Source organism: Exophiala dermatitidis, assembly GCF_000230625.1.
Source record: "Exophiala dermatitidis NIH/UT8656 unplaced genomic scaffold supercont1.1, whole genome shotgun sequence".
NCBI classification, from domain to species: domain Eukaryota; kingdom Fungi; phylum Ascomycota; class Eurotiomycetes; order Chaetothyriales; family Herpotrichiellaceae; genus Exophiala; species Exophiala dermatitidis.
Window position 1 is genome coordinate 3511132 of NW_008751646.1, and position 24963 is coordinate 3536094.

General features: G+C 51.2%; 6 protein-coding genes across 6 annotated transcripts; 1 reads left to right on the top strand and 5 right to left on the bottom strand.

Moving 5' to 3' along the window:
- Positions 1 to 2100: 2100 nt before the first annotated feature.
- HMPREF1120_01255 (uncharacterized protein) lies at positions 2101 to 3573 on the bottom strand (the record flags this gene model as incomplete). The annotated part of the gene is made up of 3 exons (XM_009155267.1): positions 2101 to 2770; positions 2866 to 2939; positions 3010 to 3573. 3 exons carry the CDS (start codon positions 3571 to 3573, stop codon positions 2101 to 2103), a joined length of 1308 nt encoding a protein of 435 aa, XP_009153515.1.
- A 709-nt stretch (positions 3574 to 4282) lies between these two features.
- HMPREF1120_01256 (uncharacterized protein) lies at positions 4283 to 6981 on the bottom strand (the record flags this gene model as incomplete). Its single annotated transcript, XM_009155268.1, has 10 exons — positions 4283 to 4810; positions 4903 to 4978; positions 5142 to 5170; positions 5223 to 5256; positions 5311 to 5395; positions 5445 to 5493; positions 5544 to 5564; positions 5620 to 5662; positions 5713 to 5800; positions 5853 to 6981. 10 exons carry the CDS (start codon positions 6979 to 6981, stop codon positions 4283 to 4285), a joined length of 2082 nt encoding a protein of 693 aa, XP_009153516.1.
- Positions 6982 to 7989: 1008 nt separating this feature from the next.
- On the bottom strand, positions 7990 to 9492 carry HMPREF1120_01257 (autophagy-like protein 18; the record flags this gene model as incomplete). The annotated part of the gene is made up of 5 exons (XM_009155269.1): positions 7990 to 8038; positions 8088 to 8973; positions 9026 to 9185; positions 9235 to 9392; positions 9441 to 9492. The coding sequence occupies 5 exons, from the start codon at positions 9490 to 9492 to the stop codon at positions 7990 to 7992; spliced, it is 1305 nt and encodes a 434-aa protein (XP_009153517.1).
- Positions 9493 to 9950: 458 nt separating this feature from the next.
- On the top strand, positions 9951 to 12277 carry HMPREF1120_01258 (DNA mismatch repair protein MLH1; the record flags this gene model as incomplete). The annotated part of the gene is made up of 2 exons (XM_009155270.1): positions 9951 to 10229; positions 10289 to 12277. 2 exons carry the CDS (start codon positions 9951 to 9953, stop codon positions 12275 to 12277), a joined length of 2268 nt encoding a protein of 755 aa, XP_009153518.1.
- Positions 12278 to 12781: 504 nt separating this feature from the next.
- HMPREF1120_01259 (uncharacterized protein) lies at positions 12782 to 15390 on the bottom strand (the record flags this gene model as incomplete). Its single annotated transcript, XM_009155271.1, has 2 exons — positions 12782 to 15264; positions 15318 to 15390. The coding sequence occupies 2 exons, from the start codon at positions 15388 to 15390 to the stop codon at positions 12782 to 12784; spliced, it is 2556 nt and encodes an 851-aa protein (XP_009153519.1).
- A 494-nt stretch (positions 15391 to 15884) lies between these two features.
- Positions 15885 to 23948, bottom strand: HMPREF1120_01260 (uncharacterized protein; the record flags this gene model as incomplete). Its single annotated transcript, XM_009155272.1, has 2 exons — positions 15885 to 23815; positions 23936 to 23948. 2 exons carry the CDS (start codon positions 23946 to 23948, stop codon positions 15885 to 15887), a joined length of 7944 nt encoding a protein of 2647 aa, XP_009153520.1.
- Between the last annotated feature and the right edge of the window lie 1015 nt (positions 23949 to 24963).

Consider the following 24963-nt stretch of genomic DNA (forward strand, 5'->3'; position numbering starts at 1 on the left):
ACTGTCGAACGCACTGTTGAGCGAGCGTGCAGTTGAGCGAGTACTGTAGTTGGACGCACTGTTGGACGCACTGTTGGACGCACTGTTGGACGCACTGTTGGACGCACACTATATAGTATTGAAACGCACTGTCGAACGTACTGTTAGTTGGGCGTATAGTTGGTTATGCAGTTGGGCGTACAGTTGGGCGTAGACTTTTTCGATTATACTTAGTAGGTCTACTAGTAGTAGTAAACGTAGAAATAGTAATAAAATCGATTTATAGCCGTATCTAGGCTCTAAACCGTATTCGAGACTCTCGAGGTTTAACACCGTATTAATACGGTGTTGAGCCTCGAAATCGATTCCACTACTGTTCGAAACCGGTTCTAAACGTTGATTTTATCACCGATTTAAGCACGCCGACTCGGATCGAAACCGGTTTAGAACCGATTCGGATCCGTAGTGGAGCCGGTTTCACTACGGTTCGAAACCTTAACGGATACTATATCCCGTATTAACACGGTGTTGACACGGTATTGAACTACTCTAATATGGCCTATATAGAACCGAATTGAATACTCTATAGATCTAAACTATATTAATACGATTCAAATACGGTTTTAATCTACCTTACTAAGTATACTAGTACTCTCTATAGTATACTTGGTGTATAGATAAATAGTTAGTTCTAAGTTGGTTCGAAGCCGATTTAAAGACATACTTATTAAAACTAATGCGAAGCTTAATACCATTAACACTATCTATACTAGAATTAAGCCTCGAATCGATTTTACTATAGTTCGAAACCTGTTCTAATACGGCTCTAAACATTTATTTTATTACTGATTTAACTATATCGACTTAAATCGAAACCGATTCAGAATCGATTCGAAACCGGTGCCGAACTAGTACGAAACTATATTAAATTCCTACCCCTATAGAAAGCTCTACTATAGTTCGGAACCGATTCGAAACCAGTTCGGTTCGAAACTAGTTTTACCACGATTCTACTATAATTTCATCGGATTACTATACGTAGTACTAGTAGCTTTAAGTATTGAAACCGTATTAACGCGATTTAGGTATACTTAGTAGTGTCCGATACGATTTAAAACTATAGTAATACCGAGTTAAAGCCATAGTAAAACCGATTCGAAATCGATTCGAAGCTTGTTCGGAACTATAGTAGATACTATATTAAAATTGTATTACTATAAATAGTACTTAGGAGTACTAGTATTTATAAGCTTGATTTATCTAGCTTCGAATCGATTCAGATCAACTTTAAGCTTTCTTTCTCCAAATCGACTTCGAATCGGTTTCGGAACTATATTAATATAGGGTTAATACTATATACAAAACTAAATTTACAACCCTAGCTTATACAGTTCCGAACCGAACTTGAATCGACTCCCAATCGATTCGGAACTATATCGGATATATATTCGATCTCTTAAACTGTTCTTAAATTATCCCAACATGGGTTTTATACCATGTGCTATGTACTGTATTGATCCTTTGGGGTTGGGTACCTACATGTCTATATTACTATCAATGCTTAAAAGGACACCATTAGGTACTAGTACATAGTAGGCCGATCTTGTATTGTCGTAGAAAAAAAGTTATATTATGGATTTTTTTCATCCCGTAATAAATATTTATATTATATAATAATACGCAGTCGAGCACACAAAACTCCTGCTAACATGGCCAAGCCTGGCTTGTCGAACTGCTCTCGTAGCCACCAAAGCAGGCCGGGCTCATTCACTCCACGACATTTCCAGCCCCATGCCATCGTTGCTGATGACACCTGTCCCTCTCCCAAAGCTGGCAATGTGTACCATGTTGTACTGCTCTTGGTGTGTCGTGTTGGTCTCTGGCAAAGTATGCCAACACTGTCAAAAATGGACCTTGCCTTCCGTCCTGGGCGGAATTGCCGATGCCCGAAGAAGCCGATATACTCAGTCGTAGTCGGTCCGCGGGTCGACCATTGTGATCCGTCGATAAACATAACCATGGTTGTCCGTGGCGGGATAAATACTCTCGCGTCCAGCTGTACCGTGGTGCTTGACGGCACTTCCCCCATGATGCTCGCTTGCATGTCAGACGTAGCCAATGCTAAAGCCAAGCTATTCCCACATTCCCTTGCGAGACCATGTCAGCGTCGACGTACGCGGTCAAGCCGGCATCCCCACAAGCAGTCACACACATGATGGCCGGTGCCGCGCCGTTTGGGTCCATGCCATAATATGGTAACGTAGGGGTATTTCCGCCTTCATGCGATGTTGAGGCGAGATATCTATATCTTGGTCCGCCACCACAATCGAGCGGTAAAGAGGGCCACGAGGATCCCTGGACCATGTAATGTCCTTGCCCCTCTTGCACCTGGACCTGGTCGGCATGTTCACTGGTGAAGAATTGGACCACTGGCATTCCGCTTCCGCCCGAAGGAGGGATCTCGGGGTTGTCAAGGACATCATATGGTTGTTGTTGCAAACTTGCGTCCGTTGAAAACGCAGGTGCAGGGAAAGATCTCTTGTACCATTGTGATTGTCCATGTCCATCTTGTGCGTCAGATATCAGAGGCAGAGGTTGTGGAGTCGGTGGAGCAGTCATGGCAGTGGAAGTTGATAGAGGCGATGTGCTCAAAGATGGAGTCGGTACATAGCCCGACATCTCGCTGTGTTGACAGGACGTAGCAGCAGCAGCAGCAGCAGCTACTACCGCTTCTGCGGCCATCATCGCTTGGAGTTGTTGTCGTCGTGTCTCGCAGTAATTCTTTTCATGCCTATATATACGTCGATGACAAGCCGTCAGCTACTGTATCTGGAATCATCTTGCCGGGATGGGGGCCATCATATGAAAGATAGCGAAAATTCTTACCGGTCTCGCAAATCCGGCCGAGAGTAGCCGTTCCCACAATACTGACACGGATACTTTTGGGGGTGAGAATGCTTCTGTCCCCGTCACCAACAGTAAGTAAGGATCATCATTGTTGAGACTCGACCGAGGATGTACAGTACATACGCTTTTGACATGGCGGGTTCGATCACCAGCCCGCAGAAAGCTTCTCGAACATCCCGCCTGCGGACAGGGTAACAACTCCCGGTGTGCTTTGTGCGTACTCATGTGGCTTCTGAGAGACCCGCGCCTCTTGAATCGCGCGCGACATATGCGGCATTGTAGTTCAGGGCTGACAAGAGCGTCGCGTGCGATGGTCGTAAAAGAACTGAATGGTGCGGGAAACGGGACGACTGGTGATGGCGTTGGCGCATTATTCATCGAGTAGATGCCTTCCACTTGACCCCAAGACTGGGAGACATTGAATTGCCCATTGTCAGAAGGGTTTGCGAGGGATTGTGTTCCTGCAACAGGGACATAAGGTGTCGCCATTGCAGGCACAGCCGTCACAGCTTGGTCGAGCGGATGAAACTGAGATGAGATTGGGAAGTAGATTTGTTCGCTATCTGAATTCGGTGCTCGAAAGGCAGCTGCATGAAAGCGGTCAAGGTCTGTAGGCTCGGAACAGCGAGGGACATTATAGTCCGGAGGATATTTTCGATCATTCAGAGAAGAATCTGGTAATTCCATATCGACAGATAGAGTAGGCTCGCCAACGAGACGCTGATAGATAAAATCACAATAACCTCCCAGTATCCTCCGGGAACGAAAAGGCTTTTCAATGCATCTGATCAAGAAAGGTTCTGTTTGACGGAATCCAACTCCTACAATCAAGATATGCTTCGATATTGGAGGGACCACTGCCTGGTCTGGGCAGTGCTACAGGCCGTAGCTTCCCCGGGGCAGTGTCCCCACCCAAGCGCCGCTCAGGCTGTCTTCGGAAACAAGTGTGCTGTTTGGAGGGACAGACGCACTCGAGTTCCTAGCGTAAAAGGCCAAGCAGCCTTCGTAATAGAGTTAATGCATTAGTGTGGCCAGCACACGACAGGCGGGCAGATCCAGACATTGCCGTCCCCAATGACGGCGGGAGAAAATCGACGAAAGGGTCTTGGAGCTCCGGGATGGCAGTGTGGTGGGTCATGGAGGTCATTCTGGTACGGAGAAATTGCTGTACACCCCGGTCGAAGGTTTTGCAGTTTATGGTCAACCAGTCATCATCGAGCAAGAACGTGCAGACCTTGAATCATGCATCTCCATTGATTCGCTGGAGGATCAAGTCGATGGAATGACAGCAGCTCCTGATGTGACCCTGTCGGCGATGCAGACGATAATGAGGCGTTTGGCGTTTGGCAGGCAGGGAACGATGCGCACCACTTGTGGAGAGCAAGCGGGTCAAAAATCAGTCCTTTTGCTGGCCAGCAACCATCGCCGTCAACCCGTCCACTTGAGCACTCAACTTCTGAACAAGAACAAGCAAGTCGGCATTATCAACACTGCCCGAGGCAGACTTCCCGGTATCACCACCCACGTCGGTCCCCGCGGCTGTTGGTGTCTCGGGAAGCGCTCTTTGAGTGGAGGGCGACTTGGCGTGATCTCGGGGGCTATCGAAACTAAACTGCCCTGCACTAAGGGGTCGGGTGGTCAAGTGCGGAGCTTTACTCAATGTTGAATGTCGCCGGGAGACAATACCTCTGGAGTTCTCGTAGGCCCAGATCATAGCCACAAATGGGATGTGGGTAACCTTGAGCACGAAGATGCGGATTCGCCGGACATCCTCCGAAGGGAAGAACAGCCGAAGCGGCCGCAGAATGGTCAGAGGGAATAGATTGAGCGGTGGCATGAAGTAGGTCAGCCGGTTCGAGGTACTGCTCTCGAGGACGTATATCGAATACTGGAAGAGGTACTCCTCCCTGGCATGGGCCATGACCTGGCGAGCCAATCAGCACAGGCGCTATTGTAGCCGGCGGCTACTTTAGGGTGATGGTCAAGTTGGACGACCCCCCTGGACAATCGACATACCTCTGTCAATGAATTCGAAACCAACGACACAAGGGACGTGATGAGTAGGATGTTGGTCAAGCAAACAAAAATCAGCCTGCAAGACACGGCAAGTTAGCTCGTCCAAACGGTAAGCGCTCAGGTTGACTCCAAATCCTTGTTCACGCGACACTTGGCGATTAAGCGCCGACGATACAGGTCTGCGGCTGAGCAAGTGCAGCAATGTAACTGGCAGGAGAATAGTGGCAGTGGAAGCATACATCAATGGATATCCAAACACGGGAGAAATCTGCGCAGCCTCAAGGTTAGCAGAAATCACAACTAGGGGGTGGCTTGTAGACCTTGACAGCCATGTCGAATCCCAGGTAACTCGAACTGGTCGCGCATTAGTATGTACAGATACTCCAGACCAAGCAAGGCGTGGCATACCCAAAAAAGACCTTGATCAACATCCATGACATCTCGTTAAGTGTCATACGGTCTCGGGCCAGCATGGTGAAGGTAGTCAGAAATCCTGAGCATATTAGGGGAGCTTCATTCCTTAATGCAAGACTTCGACTCACCCAGGTAGAGGACAATGATGACAGGCATAAACTTGCAGAATGCTTTTGTCTGAGTTCTGGTGAGCGAGAACGACGAGTGTTATGGTCTGACCAGCCTACCATTTCCTTCAAAACAGGAATCTGAACGAAAATCGTCAGCAATGTTAGGAATCTGCCCGAAGTCAAAGGCACCTACCAAGCTACCGAAGTAAGGATTCAAACTCATGACCGAGAATATCCTAACGGAACATCAGAATGGTTTGCGTCGGAGGCAGCCAGATTCACCCACCTGGGGACAAGAAACAAAGCCACCATCGACAGGATATCAAATGCCATGTCGGTAATGTAATCGCTGTCTCTGACAAGTCCGATAACACCTACAACAACAATCAGCAAATGCGACCACAGCGGCGGGTCGGGTCAACGGACGCGTCACAACAAAAGCCGCGCTGACCCCAATGATACCGAGATCCCATAGCGACCAAAAATCGACCTGATAGAACATCAAGCCAGCATCCATGACCTCACCAATTTCATCATATGCATATGCCGCGATCCAGATATACAGCAAGATTTCTGTCGGAGTGATGTGCTGCGGGTTGCGCTCCACCAAAACGGCATAGTAGAGCAGCAGAAAGGACAGGAAGAAAGCAATCTGAAACGCCTTCTGATATTTGGGCACCCTGAGGCGAGTGAAGGGGTCAGCCACGCGTTTGTTATAAGCTCGAGGCTTCTTGACAGCGTGGACCGAAAGCGATTCCCAGAAGATGACGTCGCCATTCCAGATATCCTCGACGATCTTCTGCACAGGTGTTTGGGACAGGAACTTCTTCGCATCTCCGATGGCTGCAATCTCCAGCGCGTTCATTCCAGCCATCAACTCCTCCAGATTCATACCCGCAGTATCAGCTGGGTCCTCATCTCGAAAACCATTCGCAGTACCACGCGTGTAGGAAATGCTGGCTCTCTTAGGAGGTCTCAGGCCGTCATGAAGACTGGAGTGAGACCGCAGAAGCGGCGCCCTTTCATCAGACCCATCGTGACCACCCGCCCGGTTGGGATGGTTCTCAGGTGATTCTGGAGAAGAGTTATGCTCTTCGGGACACTCAGGAAGTTCATAGAGCAGGTAATCAATCAACTCCTTCTCCGACAAAAAGGTCAGGAACTGCCACGCAACTAGCTCACAGGCAAGACCTCTGCTTTCGTTAAGTGCAGCGTCTATGTGCCCCGAGTCATTCGTGAAAAGGTAACGAGCAGCCAGCAAAGCAGCAACGACAGCAGGATGGTGACATTCCTCGCTAAGGTTGGCGATCAGGGGTCTCAAACTTTGGCCTGCCACGGTGGTTCGAAGCTGTTCGTAAGTGTAGGCGGCATCAATCGCCTTGGAAATGTACGTGGACAATTTGAAGACAACATCCGAGAAGGATTCTTCGGGGTCAATGATGGGCACATCGTCGTCCATCCACTTGGGACCCTTGACCGATTTGGGGGTTTGAGGAGCCGCCATGGAGGAGTCGACGTAGGACTTGAGATTGAACCGAAGGCCACGGGTGCGCATGAGGAGGGGCGGATAGCACTATCAGGCTATGGGCATATTCTGTACAATGATTGCGAGTTTCACAGTGTCTGAGGCGTCAACGGTCGAGATGATGACAATATTTCGCGTACAAGGTTTCGTGTTCAAACTGGCAGCGGTATACTCCCTACCTATCTACAGTAGTGGCAGGTGAGTGGTAGCGGCACATGCACATACGTGTAGTGGAGCAGACACTCCGCGGTAATCTTGGCAAGACGCCATACGGCGAAGCTTGGGATGATCAGGAGCAGTGGCAGTTTCAGCCTCGAACCTTCCGCCCACCTGGGCACTCAGCCTCGCGTTCTGTCCTGTACAAAACAATGCCAGTGAAAGCAAGTGTCCATCCCTGATGCCGAATTCTTTGACGCCTAGAAAGACTCGGACTCGAGCACAAGAGCCGACGACAAGACGATCCGTTGTTGAGCTAAGATATCTCCCCATCAAAGCTTGATTCTGTTCTCGACCCGCTCGTCTCTTGGCTCCACGGTCAGCACCGACCCGATATGAGCTTGACTTGGACCTCCAGCTCCACTTCAAGTTCCATCCGCCGCGCGCACCAACTACGGAGATAGACGACACACACGGGATGGCCATCATCAAAAGGGACGAAATGCGCATTTTTGGTCGACGTCGTGACTGGTGTAGCCAGTATGAGGACCGGCAAAGATTCTTCGGTCATCGTCGAAATTGTCGACCTTCACTTGCTTCCTTCTTCGGCACCATCATTAGTGGGAAAGTCAGCTAACTAGGAGTAGTATTGTTTTCCTTCTCCTTCGCGAATGGGTTTTGGGCCGAAAATAGGCTATTCCAGCAGTATGCAAATTAATTGCATGAGCACGAGTAAATGCAAGAAAGTTGCCACACGGGGCGAACTCAGGTTCCCGAAGACTAGGCACCACCAGCCGCCAGCACCCAACGCCAACGCTACAAAGACCTTGAGTGATGTATGAGTAATGCCCTTGCTCAACTCTCAAAAAAAGACTCCCTAACTCAGTAATCGACCCCGGAGCCAGCCATCTTATCGTTGACATCAAGGACACTGCATCCGTTAGCTCACACCAATACTAGCCGGGGACGGGAAAACCCACGAATACTGCTTGATCAACGTGCCCTCCCCACCTTTCGCCAGGTCAATGCTGAAAACGTAAAAGTTTCCCTCGTTCGTAACGACCATGACCTGTGGAGAATTAGGGCTCATGGCCACCACACTGCGCAGTTGGCTCGGTGACGCCCCGGAACTGGATTTGGGAAGCCGGATCCAGGCAAAGTCTCGGGAAGGCTCCCATATCTCGGCCACGCCTTTCGGAAGATAGCCGCCGACGGTCGAGGCCAGATTAATTCCCACGTTCTGGGACGTTCTCCGCAACAAACCCAGCAACGTCCCATTCGGCTTACGGCTTGAGATTTCAGTTGGAGACTCCGCGCCATCTCCATCTTCACCGGCTGGGTCGGATGCTGCGTCACTGCCTTGGCTTAACCGCCGGGTAAATGCACTGGTCGCTTTGGTCGGTGAGGCGGGCTGATCCTCTTCGTCACCTGCCCGAGTCGTCTGCGGCCCCAGCTTGAAAATGTGGACCGTCTCCGTTGCGGAGGAAACACATAGGAGAGTGGAAGTTATGTTGAATGCCATGCTGTAGATCCTCGCCGGCATGGAACCCCTTCTGAACTGATATAGCTTGTGAGCATCCGGGACCGAGAATACCCTAATGATTGTGCCTTTGTCTGATGCCGTCGCGAGGATTGTCCCTTCATTATTAAATGTGATACATGAAAGAGGGGAGCGGTGTGCCTCCACGACATTCACGGCCTCCAACTTGATGGCATCGAACAAAAGCACCTCGCCGGAGGTAGGGGAAACGTGGGTTGTATTAGGCGGTGCGTGCGAGGGTGGTGCAGAGGAAGAGTTTGACGCCTTCTGTGGAAGAGGGTATGCCAGGTAGCAATTGTCGGAGGCCGGCGAGAGGGCACAGATGGCTGAACATACTATCAGTCCGGGGTCACAATCAATCAGTCAGACACGGCTTACCAGTGGGATTGGGTGATGTCTCAATAGTGTAGAGCAGTCTCATAGTTTGGATATCATAGAGATATATCTGGTCCTCCAGCACAATGACCAGCCTCTTTCTATTCAAGCGCACCGCCAGGACCGTGGTGGGAAAGGTGAGTTCGCAGATTATCGAGTCTCGCTATGCCCAAGTCAACTCAAGTTACCCGAAGGGAGCGGGACCCGCGCACTTTGGTGTTCTTAATTTGCAATCGTCGAGGGGATAGTATCAGCGCAACGAGAGAGGTGGAAAAGAGCATTTCGAGGATGGCAATGTTGCCGGCCTCTCTGGATTCGTAGCATTTTGCGAAGGGATCGGTTGTGAAGATACGAAATCCGCGAGAAGTGCCTGGCCACATTAGCTAGATAGCATGCTGGGTCCCGAAGTACAGCGTACCGACAGCCAGGTGGCTGTAGTCCTGGTTAAACGTGACAAAGTTCATGGCCATGGTGTAGTATGTGGTGAAAGTAGTACTGGTCGCAGTCAGACTGCTGGACTGCGGAGATCCATGGATGTGAGCCTCGCTATCCGACTGAAGTGTATGTCCGTGGAATCTGACGGCAGCCTTCGTTGCAGCTTGGCTAAGTGGGAGGATTGTCTCACGCAGACTGCAGCTATTTGCAAAGGACCTGCCCGCGGCCGACGACAACAATGCACAGGTCGAAGTTGACCTGGACCCGAAATCTAGAGCCCGGATCGAAAGGCTGCGGGACGTTCGAGTGGACAGCAAAAGTACTGGGCGGATGACTAAGCAGGCAGCCGCCCTCGCCTACGCCGCGTTTATGTGGCACCTACGACCAACACTCGGTCAGTACGACACACCCCTTGCCCCAATCGTACTCTTTGGCTGGTCTGCGGAGTGTTTGAGGCCGAAGGATTTTAAAGGCGGTAATCTGACCATCAACAATGGCAGACAAGATGGATTTGGACGCAGACCCTCCCCGAGGTGTCAAAAGGTCTGCCGAAGAGGCAGGGCTGTCTCTCCAGACTCCCCGTCGGATCAAAGCTCTCGATCCAAATGTGGTCAACAAGATCGCTGCTGGGGAAATCATTGTTGCTCCCATGCATGCTTTGAAAGAACTCCTTGAAAATTCCGTCGACGCTGGTTCTACCGCTATAGAAGTCCTCGTCAAGGATGGCGGGTTAAAACTATTACAGATCACAGACAACGGTCACGGCATTGAGGTATGTTCACAGGCGGACAAATCATTGCATTGCCAACGGTCACTAACAGACACTACCAGAAAGACGACTTACCCATTCTCTGTGAAAGGTTTACCACGTCCAAATTGAAGAACTTTGAGGATCTCATGTCCATTGGCACTTATGGGTTTCGAGGAGAGGCATTGGCAAGCATTAGTCATATCGCCCATCTGAGAGTCACCACCAGAACTGCAACCTCCAGCTGCGCCTGGCAAGCCCACTATGCCGATGGCAAACTTACTCCGCCTAAGCCGGGCCAAAGTGCGGAACCCAAAGCATGTGCCGGCCGTCTCGGCACCCAGATCACAGTGGAAGACTTGTTCTACAATATCCCCAACCGGAGACGGGCATTTCGTTCACCTTCCGAGGAATACGCCAAAATTCTCGACGTGGTCACGCGATATGCCGTTCATCGCGAAGGGGTTGCCTTTTCGGTCAAGAAGCATGGTGAATCTGGAGCTGGCTTCTCAGTAGCTGCCGCTGCCGCCAAGGTCGATCGGATCAAACAGGCATATGGAGGCGGTGTTGCAAAGGAACTTATGGAGTTCCAAACGGAAGACGCTAAATGGGGTTTCAGAGCCTCAGGATATGCCAGCAATGCAAATTATAGTGGGAAGAGATCAACCTTGCTGCTGTTTATCAATCACCGATCCGTTGAGTCGTCGGCGGTCAAGAAAGCCATCGAGCAGACCTATCAGATGTTTCTGCCTAAGGGCGGACATCCATTCGTTTACCTGAGTCTTGACATCGATCCTGCCAGGGTGGATGTCAACGTCCATCCCACCAAGCGTGAGGTTCACTTCTTGAATGAGGACGACATCATCGACCTTGTGTGCGCCAGTATCCGCGAGAGTCTCGCCAAAGTCGACACCAGCAGAACTTTCAAGACCCAGACACTACTGCCCGGAGTGGTGACCCCTATGACGCCGATGAACTCAAGGCTCGCCGCGACAGCCGAGACACCTTCCGCTGATGAAAGCGGTGGCCCGCGAAGGACATCTACCACCAAGAAACCATATGAGAACAATCTCGTTCGGACCGACTCGAGAATGCGGAAAATCACGTCCATGCTCCCACCAGCTCTGACGACCGGAGAGTCACAAGATGGAGATGAGTCTCCCACTGTACATGGTGTTCGATACTCTACCACAGACCGGGAACCTGTCCAGATCAAACTGACGTCGGTCAAAAGTCTTCGTGCCAAGGTCCGGGAAGAAATGCACAACGGACTCACCGAGGTCTTTGCATCTCTGACATATGTAGGTCTCGTGGACAGCAACCGAAGGCTGGCGGCCATCCAATCAGGCGTGAAATTGTACCTGGTCGACTACGGATTGGCGTCCAAAGTGTTTTTCTACCAGGTTGGGCTCACCGAATTTGGCAATTTCGGTCTCATCCAACTACAGCCAGCGCCCAAATTGTGGGACCTGCTGGACCTTGCCGCCCAGTATCAGATTGAAACCGCCCCCGACTGTGCTGACTTGGACAAAGCTCAGGTCGTGCAGAAAGTTTATGAGCAGTTAATGGGTCGGAGGGAAATGCTCGCCGAATATTTTTCCTTCAATATATCTGACGACGGCCTTCTCGAATCGATCCCTCTCCTTCTAAAAGGGTATACGCCGTGCATGGCGAAATTGCCCACCTTCATCTTGCGGCTCGGGCCCTTTGTGGACTGGACACAGGAGGAACCGTGTTTTCGGACTTTCTTGCAGGAGCTGGCTTCGTTCTATGTTCCAGAGCAGCTGCCATCACGGAGACAGCCAGAGAGAGATTCCGTCAATGCAGACTTGGAACGCCCCACATCTGATAGCGGTGGTCTCGATGCTGATGCGGACGACAATATCCTGCGAGGAGAACAGACCGAAGGCGATCAGCTTATAGATCAGCGGAGAAAAGAGCTGGAGCACAATCTAGAGCACGTCCTTTTTCCGGCCTTCAGGTCGCGCATTGTTGCCACGAGGGGCATGTTGAACGGTGTGGTCGAGGTCGCCAATCTGAAGGGCTTGTATCGGGTTTTCGAACGCTGCTAATATGGTTGGGTTGGATCCCGAATGCAGTGGTTCTATACTCTTGATGTTCATCATTATTGGGGATATCGTACGGCATAGACTGTATTATGATAACGATGTGACGATTGTGGATATAGTGCCTTACTTCGGTCGCCTAGCCTTCGTTCTTGATGGATCATGGGATTGACCGACCCAGGGAACCAGTACTACGGTATATATGATCCCAATCAGCAATAGTCACTTGTCAGTACCCAGGTAACATACTAGGCAGGCATGCAGGTAGCTACACTAGGTAGTATTAAGTAGTAGGAAGAAAACTTGAACACTACTGCCAGTGTACCAGGTAGTCCATTCTGGCCCAGCCCCTGAAACGACAGCCTCGGCAGGATAGGACACCATACAACAACCACACAAATCCTGACACTAACACTGACACTAACACGAATCAACCACCATCAAGCCCCCTTCTCCCTTCTCTTCTCTTCCCACCCCATCCACTTCCCTCCCCTCCCTTCCCCATTGTAATCAACTAGGAGCTCTATAATTATTCCAAGCATCCCCCAAAGCTGACCGCCCACTCCCATCCCTATTCAAAAGATACTCCGTCCCCGCCGGTCCATCCGCAAAATTCCCAAACCAAGCATACCTCCCAATCCAAGGTTGGGCATCCATCCAGCCCATGGCCATCTGCAAAAAGTTCACCACATCCCCCGCCGGATAATCACTTCTATCCATTCCAAACTCGGTCACCCAAACCGAATAATTCGACCCTCCAGTCTGTTGGTATGCTTGCGTGACATATTGCTTGAAATAGTCAATGTTGTACGGACTCGCGTACCAATGTAAGTTCAAAAAATCAATCTGTAATCCCATCTGCGTCGCGTTGCCTAGAAAGTAGCTGAGGTATGTGAGGCCTGAGCTGCCGGAGTTGGTTACTGCTGGTGCGCCGATGAGAACGTTGCCAACGCCGGTATTACCGTTTCCGCCCCCGCTCCTCGCAAACGGTTGCATAAAATCCCTATACCCCTGCAAACTCCTGCTCAAATTCATACAAGCCGACTTCCCCGAATAACACGCATCAGGTTCATTGAACCCGAAAATCGCGTCTGTGCCATACTGCGCGATCGAGTATTGAACATTAGCGGACCAAATTGATGTCAATGATGGAGCGTCGTTATACAACAACGGTATGAATCGGAACTGGCCTGTCGGGTATGGTCCGACGTTGTCGCTGGCGTTGGGGAGCGAGTAGTAGTTGTAGGACCAGGATATGTAGGGTGATGGAGGGGGGTAGTAGACTAAGGTTGTGACGTTTGTGTATGCGAGACCGCGTTTGGCTGGGTAAGATGAAGGAGAGGGAGATGGAGATGATGTTGACGATGACGAGGTTGTTGTAGTTCTAGTTGTCGTGGTGGTGGTAGGTGAAATAGAAGTGGTGGTGGTGGCGGTTGTAGAAGCCGTAGATGTTGACGATGGCGATGTGGTGGTGATCGAGGTTGAGGTCGATGTGGACGACGAGCTTGAGCTTGAGCTTCTGCTGCTGCTCCGGCTTCTTGATGTGGATGATGACGACGTTGAGCTTGAGCCCGAGACTGCTGTACTGCTACTGCTTGTGGTGCTGACGGTGGCTGTCGTTGTGGCAGTACTAGATACACCCGACTGGCTCGACGACGGCAAAGTTGTGGAAGGAGATGATGTACGCTGAGACGTTGTAGTTGTCGTAGTTGTCACTATCGGTGTACTTGTGGTGGACTGAGTGGTAGGAGAATATGTCTGGTACGTGCTGGAGGTCGTTGTGCTGCTTGTCGTGCGGGAAGAGCTCGTTGATGCCGTGTTCGAGAGACCAGTGGACAGAGACAACATCGGGCTGGACGAAGTAGTAGTAGTGCTTGACAATGGAGCACTCGACGGACTCGGCGTGGTGATAGTCGAAGGCGATGTGGACGATGTCGTACTGGTACCACCTGTGGCTGTCCCTGTTCCAGTGCCTGACCCTGAATACAGCGTGGACGACGTCAATGATGTATGGCTGCTTGTTGTGACGCTCGTCTTTGAGGTAACCATGGACTCGGTGACACTGGATGATGGTGACTCAGATGACAAGGCGCTGGACGAGGTCGTAGGTGCAGCTGAACTATAAGACAGCTGAGTCGTCGTCAATGAGAAATCAATCAACGTGGTTTGCGTGGAAGTGGACGAAGCCAACGTCGTCGTAATCGAGTAGGAGCTCGAATCCGACGCTGTGGAAGCACCGGCCGTACTCTCAGTAGTCGTCGCCTCCAGGTATGACGAAGTCGACGGACCCGAGTCTGAGCCCATAATCACACTCGACACCGTCGTCGTAACCACCGAACTTGAAGTGGAAGTCTGCACAAACTCCGGTGCCATCGTAACCTGAACAGCGCCATCAGGAGGAGGACTCCCATTGAACAGGACGAAAAGCATTCGATCGCGACCCGCTGCAAAAGTCGTGTTTCCAAACTTCAAAGTTGTACCCTCAAACGCCCACGGATAATCGACCGATTGACGCGCCACATACTGTAAAAGGGGCAACGCCCCAGTATATGTGTTTGTTCCACAATATTGCCCGCCGCTTATAAGCTGTGCATCGGAAGTGACGGCGAGAACAGCCGCTTGATCTCTACCAGGATACAAATATGCGACGCCCTCCACAAATGTAAGGAAAACGGTCTCCCGCTTTTGCAGTGGGCCATCAAACCCAGACACTTGAACGATGAAGGGGCTTGAGGTCGGCGGAACAGACACTGATGTCGTTGATGTGGACATAGAGACTGTGGAACTCGAGTTTGGGATCGTCGATGATAAGCCCAGCGTGCTTGTGCCAAAGTTTGATGTCGACATCTGACTGTTCGAGCCATCGACTGACGAACTCGTCTGAGTTGCGCTGGTAGAGCTGAAACTGCCGGGACCTAGTTCACTGGATGACGACGTGGAATTGCCGTAGATCACGGTAGATGTCAAGTAGCATGACTGCGACGCGGTGTATCCTGATCAGATATCAGCCTTGGGCTTGCTACCATCCTGGGCCCGTTTTGCTCACCAAGTTGTGCTGTGGAAAATCCCACGGTGATGGACAAGGCCAATGCGACTTGAGTGTATACTGGACACTTCATTTTGCCTGCTCGACCTGCTTTTACTGCTGCTGTCCTCACCATAGTCTAATAGGGACTCTCTGAAGTCGCGTCAACCATGGTGTAGTATACAGTGCGGACATTGTCTGGAATGTCAGTGTGGAATGTTGGCAAGGCCCATGCGTCGCTTGCCTGCCAGACTGCCATCCCCAGCTGAGGCATCTCGTTAGTAGTCGGAGGGTAAACAGAGGGCAACGTTCGCAGTAAACTTCTCAGTATTTGATTGTGGTCAACTATGAATTTTAGCTCCTGTAAATGCGATACAGCTCCAAAAGAAAACATGGCTTGACGCACTAGTATACAAGCGCTTTTCCGATCTTGCTTTTCCGAGAATATCTGGGAATAAGTGGTACAAAAGTTTTCGAGTTGTCAAAGGATCCCAACAGACAGTGTGGCACTCAACCAGGAGGTCCACAAACTGTTTGAGCTGGTGTCCAAATCATACCCTGGCCCGCGGTCTCATTCCATTTGGTGCTTCACAATCCTGGACTAGTCGTTGGACTGACTCCAATGAAGGTGCTCGCGTTGAGATACTCGACCGGTACTTTGGGCACTTTAGGGCTCAGGATCGCGCCGGGTAACGGATTGTTCCCGCCAGATTGGCGTCGCCTTGATGCATCCTTGGTCCTATCTTTTTCTTTCTGGCTTTCACTCTTGCCGCCAGTAAGACGACGCATTCCTCGTCGCATGCCTTGCAGGCTGAAAGCTCCTCCGCCCTCTGTGTTTGGGTTTGCATGGCTCTGATATTCTGGTCCTGGACCTGACATGACCTTGTTATGACCTGGTGCGGCAACGTTCAAAGAGGGAAATGGGCTGTTTTCGCTGTCCGAAAGCACCGCCTCGTCGTAATGATCCGCAAATTCGTCATGCGCCCTGAAGGAGCTTCCTTGAGGCATGGGCGCGAACGCATTGAGGCTAGGCTGAGACGCTGGAAATTGGTTTGCTGGCGACGTGATAGACCTGGCATGCAATCCAGGTCTCTGGTGATTGACCGGACTCAGTGTAGATTGCCCGAACGTGTTTTTCGTCGAGCTAGGTAATGAGGGCCCCGGTCCGCCAAGCTCATCGATCGACGAGAAAGATGATTGTGCCGTCGAGCTGGAATTGGGCGAAGTGAAACCAGGCAGCATAGTCCGAGGGATCATGCCCTGCAAGGCTCCTGTCTCAGAAAGCCCGTCTTGCATATTGGCCAGCGATGAGGCACGCGCGAGACTCTGGCGGAGAATAGGTGCAGTCTGTTCGTCGTAAAGGGTGGTGCTCTGCTCTGCAAGAGGAGGAAGCACCATGGGCGACAGCCCGAGATCGTTGGTACCTGTCGGTGTGAGAACATTGTCTCCATCCAGGTCGTCAAAGAAATCATCCAAACTGTCCAGTGTATTCACCAAGTCACTGACGTTGGTGTCTGCGGCAGCTTCCATGGAACGAATAGTCTCGGCTCTGCTCTGCGGTGGGAGATACGAATCGGTATAACCATCATCCCCTTGGAACTCAACTTCAGGAGTCGCTGTCTCTTGATTTTTGATCGCATCCGACTCCCCACATGTATAGAATACGGCATGTACATTGCGTCTTGTCATGCTTGAGTAAATTGCGGGCATGGGTATCGACCAACCCGAAGCGAGCGGTATCCCGAACAGGCTCTGTGTGCGTTCATATTCTTTCCGGATGGCCTTAGCCTGGCCTGAGGCCATACTCATTCGCATATGGTGCTTTTCCATGGGCGTTGTTGCAACTTCCATGATGTAATCCAGCACCTCGAGAGCTTGAGTGCAATGCTCGGTCTGCAGCAGTCGCAGGAGTGGTGAAATGAGGTCTGGTCCGTGTGTGGTAATGGCTGGGCTTTTCATGTTCACCAAAGGAATCAACATGCACAGCATGTCCATCAATTTCTCCCTGAACCATGGGATTTTGTTCGTCAATAGGCCCATGACGAATATCAAGCTTTGTGCATCGTAGCTGGGGAAATAAGCCAGCTTCAAGGCCTCGACGACATTCCGGAGCATCTCCTGACTCGTTGCAAATCCCATGTCTGCAAATCGACGCAGACAAGCGGACAACATACTGTGGCCTTCGAGGTCTGCCAGATCAGCCAATCTTTGTGCGCATCCAATTGACATGGCATCACCAGTATCCAGTTCGAAGCTTCTCAAGAACCGGGGCAGGTTGGCCAATACACAATAGAGCAGGCGGGCGTCATCGCCAACCAGCTTACAATCCGGAAGCTCTGTGAGTTTTCCAAGGATGAGTAAGGTTTTGTCCAAGCTATCGGCCGACTTCAGACCCTTGTAGAGCAACGGCTGGACGCCTTCGAAACCGCCTTCCCAATTTGCGGGTTGACCTTTCATGATGGCTTCGGTAACGTCAGGTGCTGATAGGTCGAGCTTCTCAATGAGCTTTTCTAGCATGCCCAGTGTCTCGTAGAACTCTCTTTCGTGAATAGTGTTCAAGCATGCGCAGGTCGTCCAGAACAGTTGAGGGTAACGCATGAGATTCTTGGGTTCCAACGCTCCAATCACAACCTTGAGTGTGGTCAAGATTTCCATGGAGAAGGTCTGATAGTCGGTGTGCTCGTCTGCAATCGTGTTGGATAGGCGGGCAAGCATATCAGCAAGCATTCGAGCGTCCAGACTGACGGAGATGCAGCGGAAAACCTGGAAAGATCGACAGGCTAAATGTCGCACTGGGCAGATAGACGCCCAGTGTAGAGCCTCTTTAGCCCAAGCGTCACTGAAGTTGTCAAAGGCAAGGGTGAAAATAGCAACGATCTCGGCGGTCAACGCGGACATCGCTGGCGGGACCCGGCTTCCACCGTCATCCTCATCCTTCCTTGTGTTTTTGTCGTAAGACCAGCTTACACGGGCATCGTTTACGCGCACCGCTTCCACAAGGCTTTCAATCTGCGACTTGACGGGGCCCAGGACGTCGGCCTCAATTTTGTTCGTCACGAGCTCGTGGATGAGATGAACCAGCATCTCCCGTGCTTGTTCCTGTACAGAGGTTGTATAATGGTCCCACAGTATAAGTACTGCGTGCACCAGCTTGGTTGTCTCTTCTCTGGTAAGCGTCACTGGCGTGACCATCAAGTCCACCAAGAAGATCAAGGACACCTGACCCAATGACAGGCCCACTTGTTTGTTACCCATGGGCAATAAAGTGCCCAGATCAGCAACATAAGGCAACTGTCTTGTGTCAGGAACGGCGACATCGGCATTCTTCTTGTCGTTGACCATGTTCTTAGGAGTCAACTGTAACATGAAGAACTCCAGCACTCGAGAGCCCGCAGGAGTGGAGGACAGGTACACAACAATCTGCTTCGCGTATTCGACAAAGTTTTGGTCACGTCGGTACAGCGACAGGTAGATGATGAAATCCAAGATCAGTTGGACATTCCCTGCATGCGGCCCTGTCGCCAGGGCTTGCCACAAGGCTTGCACCTCGTTATGCATGGCGCTACTTGAGCATATGGTGATTTCAAACATGTTGGCCATAATCATGTAGGATATGGGGGTAGGTCCGCCAGTGATAGGGTCAACCTGGAGTTCGAGAGTTTGCAACCAAGGCAATATCGCAGCCACCATATTACGCTGATGGTCATTTCGGGCGTTCTTGTAATGCAGGGAAAACTCGGAGAAAATCAAGAATGCAACGTCGGCGTTTGCTTGAGCCAGACGCTTGGAGTATTCGAACTGTGCCAGCTTGTAGACTGCCCTGGTCTTGTCGGAGACGCTGATATCGAATTCCTGCAAGTTTGAACTCTTGTGCTGCCGTTCATCAAGCGTGCGAATCAAATTGGCCGACTTCATCCTGATTTCGCGGTTTTCATTCCCCAGGATAAAGACAATGATGCTGAGAATCTTCCAGAACGGGAGAGGATAATCTGGCTGTTGAATCAGGACATCACAGATGACACCGAAGTAACTCTCCAGCGCTAGGGGAGAATCGGTCCTGTAGCACTGCTCTATCGCGTGCTCCCCAAGAATAAGGTGTTCGGGGTTGTTGATCAGCAACAATTTGAGGGCGCGTCGGCCGATCATGTGCATCTTGTGGTTGTTGGTGGCGAAGATGGTGTCAATCCACGAGAGCATCCGTTGTAGGTTAAACGACAGTATCGCGTTGCTGTCGGTCTTGATAGTGACAGGGCCAGCGCACAAGGTAGCCATCGCACTCAAGGCAGCCACTCGCAGGTTGCTCTTCTCTTTCTCCGTCGCAGCACTGGCATTCAAACGCTCCATATCTCTGCCATGGCCATGGTGAGGCTCGAAAAGGTTTTGTTCAGCGCTGTATCCGCACCAGTCCTCCATTAGCGCGAATGCCGATTTTCGTGACTCAAAGGACATCCACCGGGAAGGGTTTTTGGTTCTGTTCACGCCTTCGAACAGTTCTTCTATCAGGCCGCAGAAGTGGTACCTCAACTTTTGAAAGCGCCAATCGTTTTGCACGTCGGTGTCGCTCAGGAAGATACGCAGGTCACGAGTGTAGGTGACGAGGTTGGTCAAGATCCATTCGTCAGTATAGATGTCTTCATGTCTGAGAAAGGAAGCTGTGAGCTTATAGACATGCGTCACCTCTGTCCGAAGCCGTTCCGTCTGCTGAGACCGCTGTGGGCTGCTGGGCGTTCGCTGGTGGTTGATTCTGGCCTTTGCTTCATCGTTACACTTGATGACCGCATACTGGAGAGATTCGAGCAAAGTCCGATAGAGTTTGCGGTTGATGGAGGCTAAAGCAGACACAACTGCGTCCCGAATGGCATCTGGTGCTGCTCCCAGCATAGGAATGATTGCAGAAAACAACGCGCGGGCGGAACTGAGTTTATCTGTTGTCGGGGTGTTACCTTTGGATGTCTTCCGAGCATGGGCGGCGTCCGCCAATTGACTTTGCGACTGGGCACCGGGCGAACTTAGAGTGACACACGCCATGATCAGGTACAACTTCCACTGTTCAAAAAACACCTCGGCAGAGGTGGCAGAACTGCGCCCTTGTATACGATGTTCCAAGGCAGCTGTATTGCCAGAACCAATGTCGGAGAACCCCTCAACATCGTGTTGCATCAGGACCAGCCTGTCAGTCACAGTTCCTCTACATAGGGCAATGGCGTTTGGGCATGCATCAAAGACCACACGAATCAGGTTGGGAAATGCTTTGAACCAGAGCGTCGAGTCGTACGACACCTCTGAACTGCAGATCTCGATCAAAGTGCTCTGTCCGGATTTGCCCCGCTTGTCTTTCTGCAGGCGGCTCCTCTCAGCGACATTGAGGGAATCTTCTTGCAAGTCCAGGATTTTGTGAGACTGTTCTTCTAACAGCTTGATGATTCGTGAAGGCTCCTCCTTGCCTAGAACATTGTCGAATTGGGTTACAAGACGGAGGACCTTTATGGCATAGGATCGTACTCGGCGAGACTGAGAGCAAAGAAAGAATAAGCCGTAGGCTTCGATCTCGTCCACTTGAGGGATGACATTTGTAAGCTCCATTTGCAAAGCTCGGGCAGAACTGGGGCCACCGCGCTCTCTCGCCTCCGTGGAGTTTGCCACAGTCTTTTGCTTGAGCTGTTCCGTCCAAATCTGGAGGAGATCAAGATAGAGTGTCAGTGTTGCTTCGATGTGGGCCGGTCCCAGACGCCCTTCGTCTGACATGGTAGAGTACTGGGTGTCATAATGGAAGATGAAACGCGGGAACGCAATGGCAACAGCCTGAGCATGCCCCTGTCTGGCAATTGCCTTCAGCGACTTTGTGGCTGAAGCTGCAATGTTTGGCTGCACATGGGCTGATCCCGTACACAACAGGTTGATTAACGGACTCAATGGAATGTGATCGGTGAAGCATCGGGGAAGAGCTTGGATTGCGACATGGAGGAGTTCATAATAGAGGTATCTCTGGTCAGTCGCCGTTCCGTCTTGATTGCGGGCCAGGTTGAAAGCATCCACGAGCGGCGTCTTCGGTGTCAAGCCTAAAGAAGAAAACTTCTCGTTCAGGGTGGCTTGACCGCCGAATGTGTTGTCGCATAAGATGGTGATCTTCCCCAGGATCTGGCAGAATTGTAAGTAGTACTGCCGCGCACTCTCGTCAAGTTGAGACGCATTGACAGGCAGAGACGAGGGACTGTCTTCTTCAAAGGTCGTACGTATCGGTGAGTCGATGCCCAGGCTTGCTCTGATACTGATAGGTGAAGATGGTAGTCCTTCAGGATTCTGTGTGTTGATGTCAAATGCAGGGAATGGGGGGCCGCTGGAATTGCCCTTTTCCAGATCTGCCATAATAGCAAGAAAGGCGCGAATACCAATGACCATCCGTTCAGGCTCCATGTTTTCGATCTTCAAATTCCGGCTGGACTGGAAGAGATCGTAGTGCACCAGTGGAAAAATGACCGTTCGGAAACACAGGTCTTGAGCAGCAAAGCCAATGATTCTGATCAGCTGCACCAGTGGTCCCGAGACGGACAGCTCCGACACAACGTGGGTTTTCTTCCCCTGGGGAATGGCAATCTTGATTATTTCTTCCAGTCGCCGAAGCCTGACTTGGGAGGACTCCGTCACACGAGCCAGATACGTCCAGACAAGCTGACAAATGGCTTGCAGTGCTATGGCGCGTGTTGATCTATCCTTCAACTTGGCAGCCAAGGTGCCTAACATGGGAAACCATTGCTGCGAGAAGGTGTCTATCGGAGAAATACAGAGGAGCAAAATCGATACCGGAAAGCCGATATGCCAGTGGCGTACTTTGACCAGCATATTTCCCAGCCTCGAGTTGATGGCATCGATGAAGTCCTTCCATTTTGGAACGCTCTGGAAGCATTCAGGTTGGCTCGCCACGGCGGTCAGCAAACGCTGGAACAGCTGGCAGTATGCTTGCTTGACTCTAGGCCCGTGCGCCTCTGAGAACAAGGCAGCAAGAGTCCTCAAGAATTCGGCAACCTGGTACGCTGACTCGCGTGTCGTAGCGATGTGCAGGTGCCTCATGCCCAATAGAAGCAACTCGAGTCGAGATTCAATGTCTCTGGCCGCAGTGGTCCCAGAGCTCTTAATGAACTCCTGCTGCCAGATGTCCAGCTGCTGAGTGAAGCGAAACGTGACATTGACGAAATCCAGGCGACTCATATGACCCAAGACCTCTCCATAAATCCTCCAATTTGCCAGACGGATGCTCGAGGTGAGAATCTGGGCCGGTTCCACTTCTCGGATCTGGCTGAAGACTATGTCTTCCAATTTGTTGGCGAGATCGGGGGTTATCGCCTCCAAGTTGCTCTGTTCAAAAATTGCGATCAACACTCGGCACAGTATGTAGACAGATACTGTTGCCCGCCGGTCAGCAAGCAAATACTCCTGCGTCAGGTTATCCTCTGCAGCAGAAACATTGTCCCACGTGGCTTGAGGAAAGCCTGGCTCTCCTGGAGTGTTCAGCGGCTCCGTATGGCGGCGTGGTAGAGAGGCAGGCAGCGATAAGTTGGGCCCACCAACTTGCAGTCGCTGCTGGTAAACTTGTTTCTTCAGATTTGCAGCAGTATCTCCCTTGCCCTTGCGCCAGAGCATCAGACTATCCACCAGCGGTTTTGGCCCTTGGCGGGAAATATGGCCCAGCGAAGATATCAACTGGTCGAACCCAGGATCCACCCCAGGCGCACATGCTTGTTCAACCGGCGTAGTCGAACTATCGATCAGGGACAAACAGTGGTTGATCCTCTGGTCAGCCCGCAGCACGAAAGCATGGAAGAGATGATGTAGGGCATATTCGCCAGGGGTGCGCGGCTCCGCCTGTTGGTGGACGCTCGAAGATTGATATGCATGGCCTCGCCTAGTCTTAGAATGCTCTTTCCGTCGCCGCGGTTGGGCCGTGCCAGTCTCAGGCAAAGTTGAAGGCCCATCTATAAGGGAGTCAATCGAATGGCCTTGTGCATGCCCTTGGAACGGAGATACTGGACTTGTGAAGGTTGACGAGGCGTCGGTGGTCGAAAATTGACCACGGCGAGCGGTTTGGTTGGCATATCTTCCATAGTTCTGCGCGCTCAGCAGGGACTCTGGAGTAAGAGGGCTGGCAGCCGAGGGAGAATTGAAGCTTGGGCTCCGAGAATGTTGTAACCCATGAATAACAGATGTCTGGCGATGATGGCCATAATTGTTCGAAGTGCGTCGTTGTAGGCCAGTGTCGACAACTTGGCCACCCTTTAAGCCCAACCCTGATTCTGTCCCCTGCGGTTGCGCAGACCCTGCCCGCGACGACGGCACGTAGTTGGAGCCATATGTGTTTGTGATAGATTGTTGAGGTCTTCCTCTTGTCACCGATGTTTCCCTCGAGTGAATTGGAGCACCTTGTTGAGGGCGCAGGCTGGTTTGGAGGAGCGCTGGAGTGATCTGTTCCGGCCCAGGGCCATCGAGGGAGACATTCTGCGGCTCGCTGGAAGCAGATTGAGCATCTGGTAACATTTGATCATTGCTCGGTCAGCTATTGTCGTCCACTGCGCTCGCGTGAAGGTCGTGGTGAGGGTTGCGGTGTGACTGTGGTCGCCGCGGAAGAGTTCCGAACGAGAACTTACGGTTATGCGGCATGTTGTGCCGTCGATGGCGGATCCAAGAGAAGATGCAGGGTCTGCGTCATTGCTTCGTGTCAAAGACTGAAGTCGGGGCACATGGAGAGAGAAAAGTATTGTGCGTTGCGAAACGTTTGGAGGTGGTGGTCGTTGTGCCTTGGTCGTTGAAGAATGAACGAGACTTGTGGTGAGACGGCCGAACACCACCAAATAATGGCACAGTAAGGATTGCCGCCAACCACAGAACCACCCCCCTTGAGATCTACAGTCTACCTCAAGGCATAGAAGTGAAAATAGGCCAATGCGCTATACTATATTGTACATCAATGCATCTGTATGTCTATAACTGGCGCAGGAAATATTCAAGTTGTAGTAAGCGCCTAGTACTATATCCTTGGTTGCCTGCTACGGGGCGCTTTTCACCACGGCGCAAGCAAAGTTGTTGACGCAACGAATTGCCATAAAGCTCAGTATCCGGGCAGACACAAGACGAGTGTCACCTTGAGACTCTTCTAGCACGCAGACATCCGGCACTAAACAACAGGTCAGGGAGACGGGAGCATGCCAGTGCCAGCCGTCGTGGATGTACAGGGAGTCGCCATAGCATGGCTTCTTCACAATACTAGTATAGTAGGTATAAAAGACCCGTTTTCATTTTCGTCCCACTATCCGTGTCTGTTCTGGTAGGTACCCAACTGCCTAGTTTCGTGATCGTCCGAAGATAGGGGTAGATCGATTTCAGGGTTAAGATCGAAGCTGGGCGGAATCTAGGCCTTGTGCAGCAGTGTGATAATACTGGTACCTGTAGTTTTGATCAGGTCGATTAGACGACGTACGGCATTGTAGAATTCGCTCCGCAGCCTGCTAATGGTCAGGATAACAACCAACGGTGTGTGCCACCGAAGATAGCACAATAACGGAGTGGCAAGTGTGAATAGCCGACGGTTGGCTCTCAATGGCCTTTTGCGGTGGCAGAAATTGTACAATAAAGTAGGATACTACCTAGGTACCTAGCAGAAGATGATGGCGAAAAG